Genomic DNA, 16,799 nt, shown 5'->3' on the forward strand with positions numbered 1-16,799 from the left:
ATGTGCACAAGTTTGCAGAGGCGAAAGGCTAGGAATCATTGAGACGGTCTTGTTCATCGCGCCACAGCTGGTAGAGAAGACGACGACGCGCTTCCGTGGCGTCCTTGCGCGAGGCGGCGGTGAAGAGCGCCTGGAAGATGGCCTTGCGCAGGACGAGTGCCACGTCAAGCTGCTCATCGTCTTCGTCGGCGTCGGTGGGGATAGGCACAGATGAAAGAGCCAGTAGAAGAGGATAGCGAACGTCGTTCTCCGAGTCTTCTTCGTCCTCGTCGTCTGAGTCGGAAGCGAGCGAAGGTTCTGATTCGTCGTCGTCGATTGGGTGCGTGAGCGTGGATTCGTCGGCAAACGAGTGGAATTCCGTCCCCGTCGTCGTCTCATCACCCGCCTCCACCTCTTCATCGTCATCGTCGTCATCGTCGTCATCGTCGTCTTGTTCGTCGTCTTGTTCCGACCCATCTTGAGAGCCGTATTGCGAGTCGTCGTCGCGAGCCGATGCACGCAGCGTATCGTCGAGCAGCGGCTCAAACACGTTGGACCAGATGCGGTCGTACATGGCCTTGCTCTTTGCCGTTGCGAGTGCGTCGACAAACGGCATCAACAGCTGCAGCGTCGGCACCAACGGCAAATCCTCCTCTTCCTCCTCCTCCTCTTGCCCGTTCTCCTCGTCGTGCACGGTTTCAATCACCTTCTCCAGCTCGTCGAGGTAGATATCTGACAAATGGTACGTCAAGGAATCAGGTACCTTTGGGTCGTTTGTACTCAGCGCTCCACCTGGCCATTTGCCCAACATTCCCGCCAGTCTCTCCACTGCTTTAGGCTGCCACTTTTCCTCTGCAAGCAGTCTGAATCCTGCCGCCACAAACCTCCTAACCAGCAGGTAGTACTTGTCGATCCTATGCTTATCCAGCCCTGCCCACTCTGCCACCAACGTATCCCAGAAACCTTCCAGGAACGTCAAACCCGCCATTGCGCGCTGGCTCATCTCCCCTCCCCCTTCGGTCGAGGTGGGGTGGACAAGCACAAGGTTGGCCAGATCGTTGGCGAGTCGTTGCTGCACCAGCGGCTTGTCCGACATCCAAAAGCAGTAGAACAGTCCCTTCCAGAGCTTACCCAGCTCGAGCGGTTCGATCGTATGTGCACCGTTGGCCGACAGGTAGGCTGTGAGCGAACGCACTGCTGCATCGCGCGTGCGCTTCTCCGTCGACGCCAACGCCCGACCAAGCGGTATGGACGCATCTTCCCCCGAGCTGGTCGATTTCGCCTTCTTCCCGGCGGAAGAACGGCTCGAACTAGCCCCAACGGCTTTGCGCTTCGATCCAGACGCTGCTCCCGACATCGTGATCCAAAAGTGTGCGGCTGGAGTCGTAGATGATGTTGGCGTAAAGATGGAGCGCCTACGGTCAGAAGATTCCAGCCCAACCGAATTTTGCCTCTGCAAGGCCCGGTCAAATTTTCTGGCGAGACCCTTCTTGCCCGCACTGCAATTTTTGGCTTACATAAGCCGCTTCATTCGCTGTCCTCCACACATCTGGAGCCCGCTTCCACTGTCGCTCAGCTGACCAACAAACGTCACACTCGCTCGAATGCTCGATTGCTCGCAAAGGCAAGAGGACATCGTATTGACGGGTACAGCCCAGCCTAAAACATGCTGCTATTGACCTACTTGACACCGAGCGCTGGTGCAGGGTTGGCTGGCGGCGGCACATTCGCCTGTGCTGCCGTGGGTATTGGCGCACCGCCCAGTGGCCCCGTCTGCCCCACCGCACGCACCACGCCGATCAGCTTGGTCTTTCCCTCGCGCGTGATGAGCTTCATGCCCGGCTTGACGTATTCGGGATAGCGGATGAACTGGAGGCGCAGCTTGGCACGGTCTCCCGTGCGCACCACCGGCTTGCCGGCCGGGTCGCTTGCCGCGCCGGCGCCGACGCCCAGCGTGGGCTTGCCGTCGAGCTTGGCGATGCCCACGATGCGCACGGTCTGGCGAATCGAAGCTGCGTGCAGCACCATGCACGAGCCGACCGAGAGCGTGGTCGAGTGGTAGAGGCACAGGATCTCGGCGTCGAACTCCATGTAGCTCTTGGGCGCCACGTCGGTGCGCGCCACCATGACCATGCCCTTGCGCACCTGGTTGCGCCGGATCTTCTTGAGCGCAAACGACACGCTCTGACCTGCCGTCGCGCCGTCGACGTTGACGCGCTTGCGCTGGATACTGCGGATCGACGTCGTGACAAACTGGCCCAAGCTGTCCGGACCCAACAACGCCGAGTCGCCCACCTTGCAGCTGCCGGCCAGCACGACGCCAGACACCACCGTGCCTACAAAGGGCACCGAGAAGATGTCGCTGATCTGGAACTCGAACGGCTGGTTCACCTGGAACTTGGCGGCGCTCGCCTGCGGCAGAATGTTGAGGAAGCTGCGCAGCAGGTCGAGATTGAGTCCGGTGACGTTGGAAATCTGAAAGATGGGGCAGATGCGCTCCGACTCGAGCCGCAGCGCCGAGTCGACCACTTGGCCAATGTCGTTGACAAACACGGGCGTCTTGCGGCAGCCGGGCGACTTGAGGATCTTGGTGAGCTGCTTGAGCGTCGTCTCGAGCACATGGGCGGGAGTCATGTCGATCTTGGTGATGCACACCACCACGGGCACCGAGAGTGCGAGCGCGATACCCAGGTGCTCCTTGGACATGCCGATGAGACCCGCGTTCGCACCCACCATGAGCATGACAAAGTCGGGCAAGCAGCCCGTCATGCCGAACACGGTGGTCTTCAGGTAGCGCTCATGGCCGGCCAGATCGATGAACGAGATGACTTTGCTCGACTTGGCGCACACCTCCTCCCACGACATCTTGCGGCCGGCTTCCTGACCAGGCCCGGCTGCGTTGTGCACTGGCTTGCCCTTGGAGTCGAAGCCCATGATCTCCATGCCGACGGATGAGGTTCTGCCGGACTCGACCTCGTGCTTGTGGCGGAAGAGGTTGACTCGCGCCTTGCCACGGCCGTCGTCGAGGCCGCCCTTGGTGAGCACGCCGAGCATGGTGGACTTGCCTGCGTCCACGTTGCCGATGACGGCGATGCGCAGCTCTACGAGCTCTTCGGCGCTTGCAGGTATCCTGCGGATGAGGACGTGGGCCGACCTGCTGCCATCGTCCAGGGAGCGCTGGTCGAGGACGGAAGCATCTGCGTCCGAGAGATTGGAGGCCTTGACGACGTTGGCGATCGCTATCGCCAGTTCCTCGTCGTTGAAACGGGGATGCTCGGCACTGTCTGGGTCAGAGGCATCGCCACCGATCAAGAGCACGAATTCGCCGCCTTCATAGGCAACACGGTCGGCAATGTACTTTGGGAGACCTTGAGCCGGAGCGGCAGGTGCAGCAGCGTCGGCATCGACGACAACATCACCGATAGACTCAGCTGGTATGGCGTCATCGGGAAGCGAGGATATCGCTGCAGGTATTGCATTGGCCTTCTCGTCGATGGTGTCCAGGAGCAGCTTCTTGAAAGCCTGGGGCGATAGCGAGAGATGGTCGTTGAGAGGGGCGGAGTTGAGCGACGAGGCCTGCAGATTGGCTGTGAGGGCGTCTATTGTGGGGCCCTTCTTCTGTGGAGAAGGCGCATTGGCAGACATGTCGACCGGTGTGGTAATGTCAGCAGTGGACGCGGCCTTTGCGATGGCGATGGGCGAAGCGAATTTTATCGAGCGACAGCACAGTGGTTGGACGTGCTTGCTGCGCGTGATGGAGCGAGGTTACAACGCAGGAGATTGGGCTGCCGGTTCCTTGCAGAGAAGCACCTGCTGAGTCCTTGGCAGCGATGACTCGAAAGCTGAAAGTGGCGGATGAACCGAGAGTCGATGAAGTGGAGTCACGTCGGACGTGGACCGTCGAAGCTTGGCTCGGAATCCTGTGACGGCTGAGCCTTGGGAGGGCCTAGACCGAACGGAAAGCAGATGCGCAAAACTGTAGTCGAGAGGTTGGGTTTCTGCGACAGCTCCGAGATCAACATGAATGGAGAGAAGAAGAGGAGTGCATTCAATCGTGACCATGTCGGCTGTCCCGGCGACTTGACGCGCAAGGGTGCCGGCAGCTGCGGAGCTGCAGACTTGCAGGCCGGGGTTGCGTTGCGGCACGCGTGCGGGTTCGCCACAATTTGGCGCAGTGGCTCAAGCTGAGCTCTGCGAGGCCAGGTTTAGCTGAGCCTCATCTCATCTCAGGGTGCGAGTCCAGCGCCAGTTGGCCTGCAGATTGGACCCGGCCCCGCTGACGCGACTGTCTCTGCGCCTCATGCACAGTCACCTTGGTCTGCAGCAGCGCAGCAGCCGTCACCAGAGCCCAAAGCCTGGAGCTCAGCAGCGCGAAATTCGCGTTGTCCGATCGGGCCCATCCCGACGAGACCGTCCCGACCGGTCTTGAAGCATTTTTGTAGCTTCACTCTCTCTCTCTCACCGAAGCAGGACGGGCCAAACGATCATGGAGTCAAGCTCGAGTCAGGTCGTACTCAGAGCCTCCTTCGTTTGCAATGCCCGTCTGAGCGTCAGGAAGGTCCTTCGAGCCAGGAGGGAGCCAGGAGGGAGCCAGGAGAAAGCCACGATGCATCGGGTGCCACTTCCAGCTTTCGACCTGCCTGGAGACACTGGCATCGTGTTTCAGGGCCTCCCTTACCGCGACAGGCCCTCTTCGAATGACATGCTCTCGAGGCTTCGCCTGAGTGAGAGTGCAGCCTGCTATCTTCAGCCATGCCAGACTAGCAGCGCTACAGAGAGATTCATACAGAAAACTGGTAAGGAGTGGGTTGCATCGTTCCTACAAGTACAGGTGCAGCATTGATGCTGTTCGAGGATGCTACTGCAATCCATACGGCTGCCCTCGGTTGACCGAGTCTAAGGGTCAAGGAGGCCCTCGACGTTCTGCCAGTAGCTCGCGTTCTTGCCCCCCTCCATCAGCTGCTTGATCTCCTCCTTGGTGAGCCACTGGAACTCCTCGACGTCGCCCTTGCCCTTGGAGAGCTCGGCATTGCCGGCAAGCACATGTCCGCGCAGGAAGTAGGTCTTCTCGGCCGCAGCATCTGCAGCACGGTAAAGGCCCACAGGCAGGTTCGAAACGAGCCAGATGTCCATCTTGTTGCCAAGCATCTCGGTGACCGAGGCAGGCGCAACCTGTGAGGTGAAAGCGAACATCGGTCAGTACACGTCTTGCGATCTCGAGCCGGTTTGAACGTTGGCGTCGGCGTAGAGGGGACTTACGTCGTGTAGGTTCTGGTGTTTGGTGTCGTTGAGCGCCTTGGCAGGGAAGCGCCATGTCCCCGACTTTTGCTTGACCACGAGGTAGAGTGTTCGATCCAGCTTGCGCTCGAGGCTGCGCACGTCGTTCTTGGCGTCGGCCTCGGTCGTTCTTGGCAACGGACGGCTTTCCGCTTCGCCATCGGCAGTGGCCGCCGACGCCGACGAAGCAGCGGACGCCGACGAAGAAGCCGAGGCGTCCTTCGACTTGGCACCCTTGGCCGACTTGGACGATGCTTTGGATGCCTCTGCGGCGATGGCGGAGAAGCCTTGCGGCGAGCTCGCCTGATCCTCTTCGAAGCGCTTCTCGGCGGCGGATCCCTTTTTGAAGTAAAAGTCCTTCGGGAAAGGCTGCTGCAACGCTTCCGAAAGCTGGCGGTTGTACTCATGATACGCCTGCTCGAACTTGGTCGGCTCTCGGAGCAGCACGGGAGGCCTCGACAGGATGAGCGAGCTGATGATCTTGGTCGACGACGATCCGCTGCTCACTGCTGCGTCCGAGGCCGGCGATGACGACGCAGCCGATGCGGCCGGTGCTGCGGCAGCATAGCTCGTCGACGCATGAAGCAGACGCTTGGAAGGAGCGCCGGACTGCAGGAGCCGCAAGCGCGGTGCCGCAGATCGAGCTGCGGACATGATGAATCGGTGCTCCGTTGGTTGGATGCCGAAAGGTGAGTGACGCGCTATAGACGGTGTTGGTCGACGAGATAGAGTGGCGCGAGCGAAGGCTGGAAGGGATGCACCGGAACGATCAGGAAGAACAGAGGTTCGGGTTCAGGATGACGGTTGCCTGCACCCGAAAAAATTGCAAGATGGCCCAGTTCGTCCTGCCGCGAGGAGCGTGACCTTGGTCGCTCGACGACGAAAAAGTTGCAACCCGATCGGGACCCAAATCTTGATCGTCGGCCTAACATCCCATTCTGGCTGCCATAATTCGAGCGTATCAGCCGATCACGAACGTGCCTGCAGAGCCTCTCTCTCCAAATCCAAAAGGCTTTGTCTGGTGGAGGGCGAAATCGGCTTTGGTCAGTGGAGAGCGTGTGCGTGCCAAAATCCCACACAGCAGCGTACGGGCCACCCTCGCAGCTCCAACTTGCAGCTGGGCGAGAGCGGACAGGGGCTGAGGCTCGCAGCTCGAGCCCAACACAGCGCAGCCAAGCGCCTCGCACGTCGCCGCCGCAAGTTGGCTACCGGACTCGAGAAGCTTGCCATTCCCTCGCAGGTCTCCTCCTGCCTCGATCCGACCATTCCATCCCGCTTCGTCCAACTCTTGATCTCCGTCGCTGCCAGAATCTCTGCGCTGACGGACTCGCAGCACTCGCATCGGAGACCAGCGCTCGCCTGGTTAGCTTGCGTCCAATCGTCATCCAGCACGAGCCAACACACCTCTTCCTGATAACCGACACACCAGCTCCGCGTTCTCATCGTCGCATCTGCCATTAGATAGCCGCGATCAGCAGCCATGTCGACCTCTTCGGCATCGCAGCAGCCCGACGGCCAGGCCAAGTCCGCCAAGGCCAACAACGAAACCGTCGAGGCTCCTCCTCTCGTCTACCTCACCAACAAGTGGATCCAGGACCTCACACAGCGCATCCGCGCTCGCCCTATCCCTTGGGAAGGCTACCACAGGGCGGATCTGCTGAGCGCCGACGAGCTCAAGATGATCAAGAGCGTCGATGCGATCGTCATCGGTCAGAACCGCTCCAAGCTCGATCCGCTGCTGGATGAGCACGGACAGGAGTACGTGTCGCTCTACCTCCGCCTGCTCTCCAAGCTCAGTCGCACCGACACGCTCCAGCAGATCCTGGTGCTCGTCGATGACATGCTCTCCGATCGCGACGACCGAATCGAACTCTTCCTCTCGCTCGACGGCCAGGAGGAGCAGGACGGCGTCGGATTCCCCTGGAAGCCGTTTGTCAAGCTGCTCGATGTGCCGGACGACTTTGTGCAGATGAAATCGGCCCAGTTCCTTACGCTCCTCCTCGTCTTCTCCGCCACCCACTCGTCGCAACCCGAGCCACCTTCGTCCGTACTGCCGCGACTGCTCACCTTCCTCTCGTCGCTCTTGAGAGGCGCAAGCACCAAGGGCGCATCCACCACGTCCGCACGCACTCCCGCCTCGACCAATGCGTCGCCCGCCACCCGCCGCATGTCGCCCGACTACGCCGAGGGCAACGGGCCCGAGATCGCGCTAGTGCTGCTCGAAGCGCTGCTGCGCACGCAGAAGTACCGCATCGATGCGTGGGAGTACGACGTGTCCAAGATGGGCCAGGTGCCCTCGTCGTCGGGCAAGGCCAAAGCCACCAGCGACGACGACGAGGAGGAGCAGCAGCAGCAGCAGCCGTCGGAAGACGTGGACCGCGGCTTCCTGTCGGAGCTCGCACAGATCTTGCGGCTGAGCAACGTGCCTTCGGGCGGCTCCTCGTTCAACTCGAACGCCGCCTCGCCCACGGGCTCTGGATCCGCCACGCCTTCGCGCACCACCACGCCTTCGGTGGCAAGCACGCTGGTGGCCGGAGCCAACAATGGCAGCAATGCGACGCGCGCGGGTACGCAGCTCGTGTACCAGGTGGTGCTGTGCTTCTGGCTGCTCAGCTTCCACAAGCAGATAGCGGCCGAGCTCAACGTCAAGCTCGGGCTGGTTCCGCTGCTGGTGGACGTGGCACGCCTTGCGGTCAAGGAGAAGGTGACGCGCGTGACGGTGGCGACGCTGCGCAATCTACTTGCCAAGGCGGCCGATGTGAATGCGCCCGTGATGCTGGGCAGCAAGGCTCTGCCGCTGTGCGAGAATCTGCTGGCGCGCAAGTGGTCGGACGAGGAGATTGAGGAGGATCTGCAGTACATCCGCACCGAGCTGGCCGAGAGGCTCAAGACCATGACCACCTGGGACGAGTATCTGTCCGAGCTGCAGTCGGGACAGCTGACGTTCGAAAGCCCTGTGCACGAGCTCGACGAGTTTTGGAAGGAGAATGCGCCGCGCTTCGTCGACGAGGATGCCAAGGTGCTCAAGCAGCTCGTGGGTGTGCTCGACCAGTCGGAGGATGCGACGACGCTTGCGGTGGCCTGCTCGGACATCGGCAAGTTTGTCCACTTTTTCGAACAGGGCAAGCGCCGCGTCGGCGATCTGGGCGCAAAGGCGAGGATCATGTCGCTCATGACCCACCCAGACCCCAACGTCAAGTACTGCGCGCTCCACACCGTCGCCAAGCTCGTCTCGGCCAGCTGGCGTTGATGCGCGGTCCCACACGCCTCCCCTCATGCGCTCTCACAGTACATTCTGCCGTCCATTTTCTCCATGCTGTCGTTCTCTCTCTTTCGTCGTGCAATGAACATACACACACTTTCCTGACGCCGGTGTGAGGTTGACGACGTTTACAATCGGGTGCGCGCGATCTAGATAAGGAAAGGCGAGTCGATGACGGAGAATCCGACGGCGACGCCGCCCTCGTCGCTATCCCTTCCCTTGGTCCTGAGCAGGTATCCACCGGCCTGGTGGTGATGAACCTGCACCTTGTGGTCGTCCGCACGCGTCTCGAAGAGGATGGCGCCATACACGCCCAGTTCGGACACGGTATCTTTGGCGAGCACGGCGCCCGTGGCGGGATTAGCCGGCGTGGCGGCCTTGACCAGATAGTTGCCCAGCCCAGCGGGGGGTTTGATGAGGCTCATCAGGATATACGCCTGACGCCTCGCCACGCTTCCTGCTCCGTCCTCGAGCTGTGTAAGGAAGCCAGGAATGTCGTGCCTGTACACGTTGTTGCCTCCACCCTCGCGCTGCGGCTTGAGCACATGGTGCTCCGGTGCGTTCAGTGCGAGCTCGTAGCCCTTGCGTCCAAGGTCGGAGTCGTCGAGCGGATACAGGTCCGTGAAAGTCTCGCGCAGCTGGTCTGCCGATGCCACCTCGGACCCAAGCGAGGGCAGCAGCGCTTCGAGCTCGCCCGGCTCCGCCAGGACCTGCTGCACCTTCTTGGCGCCTGCGAGCTGCACCGCGATCGAGGGACACTTGATGGCGCGGCTGAGCTCGAGGCGCTTGCGCGTCTCCCACTCGGCAGCACCCGGGTAGTCGCCCGGTCCATAGCCGGCGCGGAAGTAGACCACGCTGATCTCGATGCGTCCCAGCACAGGGTGGGCGAGGTAGAGCGTACGGCTCGAATCGCCTTCGGTTGTACTGATGCGGTCGGCGATCTCGGCGAAGCTCTGTCGCACGACGCGAATGCCCTGGTGTTGGAGGGCGTGTTCGAGCGGACGCTGGTCGAACGCATTGCGCTCGCCTTCCTGCACGACAAAGAGCACAAACGCTCTCTTTGCATCGGACGCTCCCTGCTTTTGCGCCACATACGCCGCGTGCGCAGCGGCCAATCCCCCCGCCAAGACGTCCTGCGCCTTGTTCTCCGGCAGATTATCCAGATCCGCCAGCCCCTTATGAGCGTCCAAATAGTCGATGGTCTGGGCTAGATGCCTATGCAGGCGGTTGACCTTTGTGCAGAGCGCGCCGAAGGAGGCGCTGATGGTGTTGAACTCGACCTGCTTGAGGCCGAGCTCGCCATGTCGGCTGCCCATGCTCTCCTCTGCCGCGCCGGCACTCTGCTGGTCGTGCAGCAGGTAGTCGCTACGGAACAGGCCGAGCGAGAGTGGCTGGACCAGCTCGTCCTTGACCGCGATGTAGATGTCCCATAACTGCTTCTGAAACTCGTCGACGTGCACCACCGACTCGCCGATCACACGCTCCAGGAAGCGGTGGTCCGCCGAGACGTGCGCGTAGAGTCGATCGTACGTCGGCTGAATCGCCTGTGCCTTTTCGAAGAGCGCGCGCGGGAACGGCGAGGGCAGCAGCGAGAACGGTGCGTGAATTGCACTATCGCTCGGCGGCAGCTCCGAAGGGTTGGCGGCAACGGGGCGGTAGACGATGCCGTGCGCGAGGGCATAGTCCGTAGCTTGGGCGGAGAGGTAGTCGCGACTGGCGTCGGACAGCGCCGGAGGCCACGCTGGCAGTGCTGGCGAAGGCATCTCGACGGTCTAAAGTGTGATGGACGACGAGAAGGACGGAGGAGCCGAAGGTTTGACGGATCAAGATGCGGTTTCCCTGTCCGTGCACGGAAAAACAGGCAGCACACCAGTATCGCGCCATCCGAAGAGCGTCTGAGTCGAGCCGTGCTTTTTCTCGTCGGCTTAATTCCGAAGGACCCTGAAGGTGGATCCGCTCGCAGCTGCACCCCAGCGACTGCTCATCTCCACCATCCCATTCTGGCGGTCCGTTCTGATCCGCAAACCACGGCCGACTCGGAGCTGAGCGCACAATGACCACCGAAGTCGACCACACTGTTGCTGCGGCTGGCCCCTCCGAGACGGATGCCAAGCTGCGCCAGGAAAACCAGGCGGCGTTCTCGCGCGACCTCGAATTCGTCTCATCGCTCGCCAATCCGTTCTACCTCAACCACCTTGCGCTGTCGGGCGTGCTGGCATCGGCCGCGTTTCTGCGCTATCTCAAGCATCTCGACTACTTCCGTCATCCGCGCTACGTCAAGTACCTCCAGTACCCGCATGCGCTCCACATGCTCGACCTGCTGCAGAGCGAGCCCGACTTCCGCCTCGCCTGCCGGGATCCGGCGTTCGTCGGCGAGGTCATGGCAAAGCAGGTGGCGCACTGGGCAACGTGGCGCGATCCAGACGCCAATGCTGCCGATGAACCACCAGAATCCAACCCGCCCACAACAGAGTCCGCCTAGCTTTGACGTAGTGTCTCTCAATTATACCCCCTTGCTCCCCCATGAAGGCGTCATCGTTTCAAGTCAGAAAAGGTTCAGGTAACGGTGTGCGATGTATTAGTAGGTGTGAAGCGTAGGCTACAGGGTGCGCACGTGGTCATGTTCCACCAGCCCTTGGCCTGTGATTCGCTCGCCCGAAGTGTTCCATCCGTCCATGTCGGCCTCTTCCTCGATCTTGCGCAGCCGCTCGCGTTCGCGCTCTCTCTCCTCGTCGGTCATGGCGCGCTCCGAGTACGGTTTGGAGATGACCTCCTGGCTCACACGCTGCGTGTCGAGCTCGAGCGCATCCGACTCGCCCGTATTCTTGCGCCTGGCCCCCTTGCGTCGCTCGTGGTCCTCGTCAAAGAGCAGATCGTTCTCCTCGTCTGCGTCCGCACCCAGATGCTCGTATCCGCCCCCACGCCCACCGCCACGACTCGTCCCCACCCTTTGCCTCGCACCATTGCTGGTGGAAACGCCGCTAAAGATCGAGCTGGCGCGCGAGCGGATGCTCTCACCCAGCTCGTTGAGCCCGGCGATTTCCTGTCCGACCGAATCGGCTCCGCGCGTGATGAGCCGGTACTTGAGCAAATTGTACATGCCAATGCCCAGCAGCGTGATGCACAGCCCGGTCACGTTGATCGGCGTGAGTTCGTCGCCAAACACGCTGCTGGCGAGCGCGATGGTCAAGACCTCCTTGAAGATGCCCGCCACACTGAGCGTCACCACGCTCGTCCGCTTGATGAGCGCAAACTCGGCCAGATTCATGCCGAACGCCAGGATGCCCGGTGCACCGATGAGGCCGATGGTCTTGAACGCGTGTGCGGCCGTATCAAAGTAGCCCGATTGCGCGGCAAAGATGGCGTGCCAGCTCTCAAAGATGGCCGAAAGCGAGATGAGGGCCACGCCCATCACGGGCGCGAGCCAAAAGATGGTGGCGATGGGATTGTTCATGCCCATCTCGTCGCGGTCCAGCAGCATCTGGGTCAAGGCCCACCTCAGACCCCCAAGCGCCGACGCCGAAAGCACCTGCACCGCACCGACCAGCACGAACTTGGTTTCGGCTGCCACCATCATGACCACGCCGAGGGTGATGAGCGCAATGATACCGATCAGACTCCACCTGATCACCTCCAACCCAAACAGAAAGGCGAAGAAGAGCACAAAGGCGAGGTTGGAGCTCTTGCACATGGTGTAGAACGTGAGCGTGATCGTCTTGAGGCTCGTATTCGACAACCCAATATCCAACGCCGTAGCCAGCGCACATGGAACAACTTTGGTCGCCCAGTGCTTGCCCGACGGTCGCGAAGTCGTGCCGTTGGGTCGACGCGGTACGAGCTGCGGAAAGATCTTGAGTGCGGTGCTGCTGAGCACGAACTGCATGGCCATGTGAAAGCTCGTGACAAACAGCGGATACGAAAAGTTCTTCTTGTCCTGCGCGAACATCCACTTGTTGTACACCGAGATGAGCGTCGAAAACGTGTACCAGCTCAGGATGAGCAGCACGTTGACCACCGATGCTTTCCAGTAGGCATCTCTGCGTTCCTTGAGCGTTCCACCCTGCCGACGCTCGAGCGAGCGCGTCGAGGGGATCGCAGACGCCTGCTCTGCCAGCCTCCAGTAGGCTCCAGGATCGAGCGTGTGGCCAAAAGTGCTCGAAGGCGTACGGTGACCTGTCGACGCAGCAGCATCGTCGTGGTACGGTGCGGTGTCGGTGCGGTTCAGGGGCTGCGATTCCGCATCGTCATCCACTTCGGCACGGTCACGAAGCGGCGAAGCTATGGGTGGCGACTTGGAGCCGCGTATTGTGTCGGAAGAATGCTTGGGTGCAACGTCGGTCGAGTTGCGTGCTGATCCGGCGGTGGGGAAGAAGAGGATGTCCGACTCGGACGACTCCATGGAACGGTCCGTGGCGATGGATCGCGCATCGTCGTGCGGAGCGCTCATTGCGCCAGCCACTGTTCAACGTCAAAGGTGGCAAGCCACTACCTGGACATGGTGGGTGAGCGTGCCAGAACCGAGCTGCGTGCGTGCAGAGGTGTCGCGATAAGTAGCGACGATGCCGTTGGATGATGGAGGCGCGGTTGATCTCAAAGCTCAAAACCTCAACCCTGCATTTCCCACACCCGGCTCGTGCGAAGCGAAGCGTGTCACTTTTGTCCCCCCCAACTGCGAACAGCGCGCCACACCCGGCTCCCACCTCGCACCCCATCATGCCAGCTCGCCTGCACAAGCCAAAGCAAGACCCTCTTGCCGCAATTTTTACACGCCCAGCAACCTTGAATCTCACACTTTTTCGATGCAGGCACACGCACACAAAGCCTGGCGCCTGTCAAACGGGCCGTTTTGTGCCGCTCCTACAATCGATACCAAAGTTGCACTTCTCAAACATGGCATGGATACCGCTGCGGCTAGGATCCGAACCAAGAGCCGTGCGAAAGGTGCAGCACCTGGCCCGTCATGATGTTCGACGCGCCCGCATCGGCGAGGTAGACGTACGTGGCGCCCATCTCGGCGGGCTGGCCGGGTCGACCGTGCAGAGGCACACCTCCAATGCCCCAGCCCTCCATGTTGTCCTCGCTGCGGCTGGCGGGCTGCAGCGGCGTATACACAGGCCCAGGGGCGACCGCATTGACGCGAATCCCCCGCGGAGCCAGGTGGAAGGCCATGCTGCGTGTAAACGAGACGAGCGCGCCCTTGGTGGAGCTGTAGTCGATCATGGCCGCACTGCCCTTGTACGCCGTGACCGAGCTCGACTGGATGATGGTCGAGCCGCGCTTCATGTGCGGCAGCGCAAACTTGGTGAGCGCAAACGCGCCGAGCACGTTGCTGCGGAACGTGCTCTCCGTCACGCCCAGGTCGATCTCCTCGAACCGCTCGCACGGCACCTGCTTGGACGCATTGTTGACCACAATATCGATGCTGCCCCACCTGTCCAGATGCTGCTGCACCACCTTCTCGCAGTCGTCGACGTTTTCCAGGTTGCTCGGCACACGCAGGATCTCGTTGGTGCCCATGGGGGCCTCGCGCACCAGCTTCTCCACCACGTCCGCGTCCTTCTCCTCTTCCGGAAGATAGGCAATCGTCACGTTGGCGCCCTCGCGCGCATAGAAGAGCGCCACACTGCGTCCAATGCCGCTGTCGCCTCCCGTGATGATCGCCGACTTGCCTTGCAGCTTACCGGTGCCCCGGTACTCTTCCAGGTACGGCTTGCCATCGCCGTCCCACTTTTCCACCTTGAGATGCTCGGCCAGCGGCTCCATCGACTGGTCCTCGCCCGGCAGCTCCTGCATCTGACCCTTGGGATAGTAGTTGGGGTAGGCGGTGATCACCCCGTCGTCCTTGTTCTGCGAGCTCGACATGGTCAACTTGGCTTGCCGTATTCAACGGAATGGGATCGGGGAAGGTGCGAGGTGTGTCGAGGTCGATACTCTGCGATGCTGCGGACCAGAGGATTCAGAGGGGCTCGTATCCAGCTCAACAATCGCCGCGTGGGGCCTTATATGATCATCAGAAGCACGGCTTGACCCTCGACATTCGCGGGGGCCCGGCCTTCACCCATTGCATCCAAAGGCCCACTGTGTACTGACGCGGGTGCTGATGAATCACAGAGCCTGCGGACAGTGTCATGGCGACGCACGAGGCTTGGCGGCTGCTGAGTGAGGCAGTTACGAGGCGTAGCGCGCATCGTGCATCGCGCAGCCATTCAATCCGTCAGGCCATCCGGCTCGACGAGAAGAAGTGTATGACTGAGGCCGTCTGAGTTCGAAGAACGCGAGCGGCGGATGATTCAGCTCGAGGCGTCATCCCGAGACGCTGCCAAAAAAAGCCAGGCTTTGTTACACCCTGGATATGGTCACATTGTCTTTGCCGAAAAAAACACCACGTGGTCACGGCGGGCACCAATGCGCCGGGAAAAGGTCGTGCGCAAGTTGAATTGTCTTGCCGTTCGCCGTCAGCCTCACCGCACGCACCGAGGACACTCTACTTGGCCGGTCGCCAAGCCTGCTACGATGCTCGATCGAGCTTGAGCTTGGCGTGTCAGACGACGAAAGAGCGGTTCGAGCTTACAAAGTGTGATCGTGACGTTCAAAAAGCAAGTGGGCGCGTCGCGGCTGGGCCGATGATCGCCGCGTCTCCGACCCCTTCATCTCGCTCGCGCGACGGCAGAGGCAGAGGCAGACACGCCAAAAATGCAGAGTCGCCGTGACCGGTGCCACCTCATCTGTGGGTGGTGCAGGCGGCGGGCGGCGGGCTGCCGTGAAGCAAAAGAGGCAGAGAAAAAAAAATTGGATTGTGTGGAATCTTGAGCTTGTCAGGCGGGCAGCGGAGCTTTGTTCCCTCCGATTCTTCATACGGGAGCGACGAGGCTGCCGAGCTGACCGGTCCAAGCTCGTCAGGCCTTTGCAACAAGCTACTCCGATCCAATGAAAAATCAGTTTTACCTTTCTATTTTTTATCCTTCCTGCGGAAGCTCGATGGAGACAGCGAGAAGCGAGCACATAAGAAGAAAAAAGGCAAGGCTACAGTAAAATCTGTTTGGTGGGATTTTCTCCGCTTGGTTGGGTGCAAGGGCAAAGCGGAGTGTCGTGTCGCTCGCATGCTGCACCGCCCCAACGCAGCGAGAAGAGCGGCAGGAGAGCGGAGTGGAGTTGAAGCCTTTTGTGTGGCGGAAACGTCGTGCAGCTAAGCGAGCAGCAGATGGGCAGCTTGGTCCGGGCGGGGCGGCGCCTCGGTGCGTGGAAGTCGAAAGTCGCTTCAGTGCGTCTCATCTGGCCCCCCGTCATTCAAGCCCAGCCCTTGCAGAGAGCGGGAGACTGGTCGTGGTGAAAGCACCACACGTCTCGCTTCCAGGCCATCGCCTTGACTCGTGCTTTTGTTTTTTTTCTTCTTTATTTTTTTTAGGATCTGCTGCGCTTCCCTGGACAAAGTGCCCTGTGCTCGTCTGAGTTGGCAGCCGCTGCCTTGTCAACCGACGTGATCCACAGCGTGATCCCGCCTGCACACTTCTGCCTGCGGGCACGGCAAGGCTCGACTCGGCTCGACTCGACTCGCTTGCGCCGTTTTCTCTCCGCGTCGCATTTTGGGTGCAATTTCGGCACCACGCCGAGCATCTGGCGTCGGCCGTGTGCCATCTGTCATCTGGCGCTCGGGACACCACCCAGCCTAAACTGGACTGCAAAAAAGCTCAGCCCGCGCTCAGCATCCACTGGGTGGTGGTGGCTCACTCTGCGTCTGTGTGCATTTTCGCATCGTTGCGAGTGTCTGAGTCGAGCTTCTGCATCTGCTGTCTGCATCCGCCGCTTGCGCCTGGGTCTGCTTCTGCTTCTGCTTCTGCAGCCTGCCTCTGCATCTGCAGTCCGCGTGTAGACGAGAGCGACCGCCGCCCAATTTTTCGCTCCATTCCAGCCATCCCTCTTGTCGCCCGCTTGGCGTGCGCTCTCGGCCCTTTTGCCTTCTGCTCGCTCACCTTTGCATCGCGTCACACTCTTGGCCCGCTCGACTCGACGCCTGGACCCGCGCCTTCTTGCAACCGCTCCACCATCCTCCGCCTCGCCTCCTTCCATCCACCTCGGCATCGCCGGTTCCATATCGTGACTTGAGCCATCCAACCTTCCCCCCTCGCTCTGCTTCACGATACCGATCCGCGTGCCTCTCTTTTCCTCCTTCTTTTTCGGTTTCTTCTTCTTCTTCTTCTTCCAAGTTTGCTCTGCGGCTTTCATCCGGCTGCTTCTCGATCGATCGACTTTGTTCTGCCGACTGGTCACAGGTGTGCATCCC

The 16,799-nt window shown here is 60.9% G+C and overlaps 7 protein-coding genes across 7 annotated transcripts; 2 read left to right on the top strand and 5 right to left on the bottom strand.

Annotated features, from left to right (window-relative positions):
• Positions 1 to 28: 28 nt before the first annotated feature.
• On the bottom strand, positions 29 to 4,379 carry PAN0_016d5324 (GTP-binding protein 1; the record flags this gene model as incomplete). Its single annotated transcript, XM_014799265.1, has 5 exons — positions 29 to 1,478; positions 1,664 to 3,724; positions 3,815 to 3,925; positions 4,039 to 4,090; positions 4,292 to 4,379. 5 exons carry the CDS (start codon positions 4,377 to 4,379, stop codon positions 29 to 31), a joined length of 3,762 nt encoding a protein of 1,253 aa, XP_014654751.1.
• Positions 4,380 to 4,875: 496 nt separating this feature from the next.
• PAN0_016d5325 (uncharacterized protein) lies at positions 4,876 to 5,910 on the bottom strand (the record flags this gene model as incomplete). Its single annotated transcript, XM_014799266.1, has 2 exons — positions 4,876 to 5,151; positions 5,239 to 5,910. 2 exons carry the CDS (start codon positions 5,908 to 5,910, stop codon positions 4,876 to 4,878), a joined length of 948 nt encoding a protein of 315 aa, XP_014654752.1.
• Positions 5,911 to 6,736: 826 nt separating this feature from the next.
• PAN0_016c5326 (uncharacterized protein) lies at positions 6,737 to 8,506 on the top strand (the record flags this gene model as incomplete). Its single annotated transcript, XM_014799267.1, has 1 exon — positions 6,737 to 8,506. One exon carries the CDS (start codon positions 6,737 to 6,739, stop codon positions 8,504 to 8,506), a length of 1,770 nt encoding a protein of 589 aa, XP_014654753.1.
• Positions 8,507 to 8,667: 161 nt separating this feature from the next.
• On the bottom strand, positions 8,668 to 10,281 carry PAN0_016d5327 (glutathione synthase; the record flags this gene model as incomplete). Its single annotated transcript, XM_014799268.1, has 1 exon — positions 8,668 to 10,281. The coding sequence occupies one exon, from the start codon at positions 10,279 to 10,281 to the stop codon at positions 8,668 to 8,670; it is 1,614 nt and encodes a 537-aa protein (XP_014654754.1).
• Positions 10,282 to 10,571: 290 nt separating this feature from the next.
• On the top strand, positions 10,572 to 11,000 carry PAN0_016c5328 (soh1 family protein; the record flags this gene model as incomplete). The annotated part of the gene is made up of 1 exon (XM_014799269.1): positions 10,572 to 11,000. One exon carries the CDS (start codon positions 10,572 to 10,574, stop codon positions 10,998 to 11,000), a length of 429 nt encoding a protein of 142 aa, XP_014654755.1.
• Positions 11,001 to 11,117: 117 nt separating this feature from the next.
• Positions 11,118 to 12,965, bottom strand: PAN0_016d5329 (nucleotide-sugar transporter; the record flags this gene model as incomplete). The annotated part of the gene is made up of 1 exon (XM_014799270.1): positions 11,118 to 12,965. The coding sequence occupies one exon, from the start codon at positions 12,963 to 12,965 to the stop codon at positions 11,118 to 11,120; it is 1,848 nt and encodes a 615-aa protein (XP_014654756.1).
• A 464-nt stretch (positions 12,966 to 13,429) lies between these two features.
• PAN0_016d5330 (oxidoreductase) lies at positions 13,430 to 14,380 on the bottom strand (the record flags this gene model as incomplete). Its single annotated transcript, XM_014799271.1, has 1 exon — positions 13,430 to 14,380. The coding sequence occupies one exon, from the start codon at positions 14,378 to 14,380 to the stop codon at positions 13,430 to 13,432; it is 951 nt and encodes a 316-aa protein (XP_014654757.1).
• Between the last annotated feature and the right edge of the window lie 2,419 nt (positions 14,381 to 16,799).

The sequence above is a fragment of the Moesziomyces antarcticus genome (genome assembly GCF_000747765.1).
Source record: "Moesziomyces antarcticus DNA, scaffold: scaffold_v10016, strain JCM 10317, whole genome shotgun sequence".
NCBI lineage: Eukaryota > Fungi > Basidiomycota > Ustilaginomycetes > Ustilaginales > Ustilaginaceae > Moesziomyces > Moesziomyces antarcticus.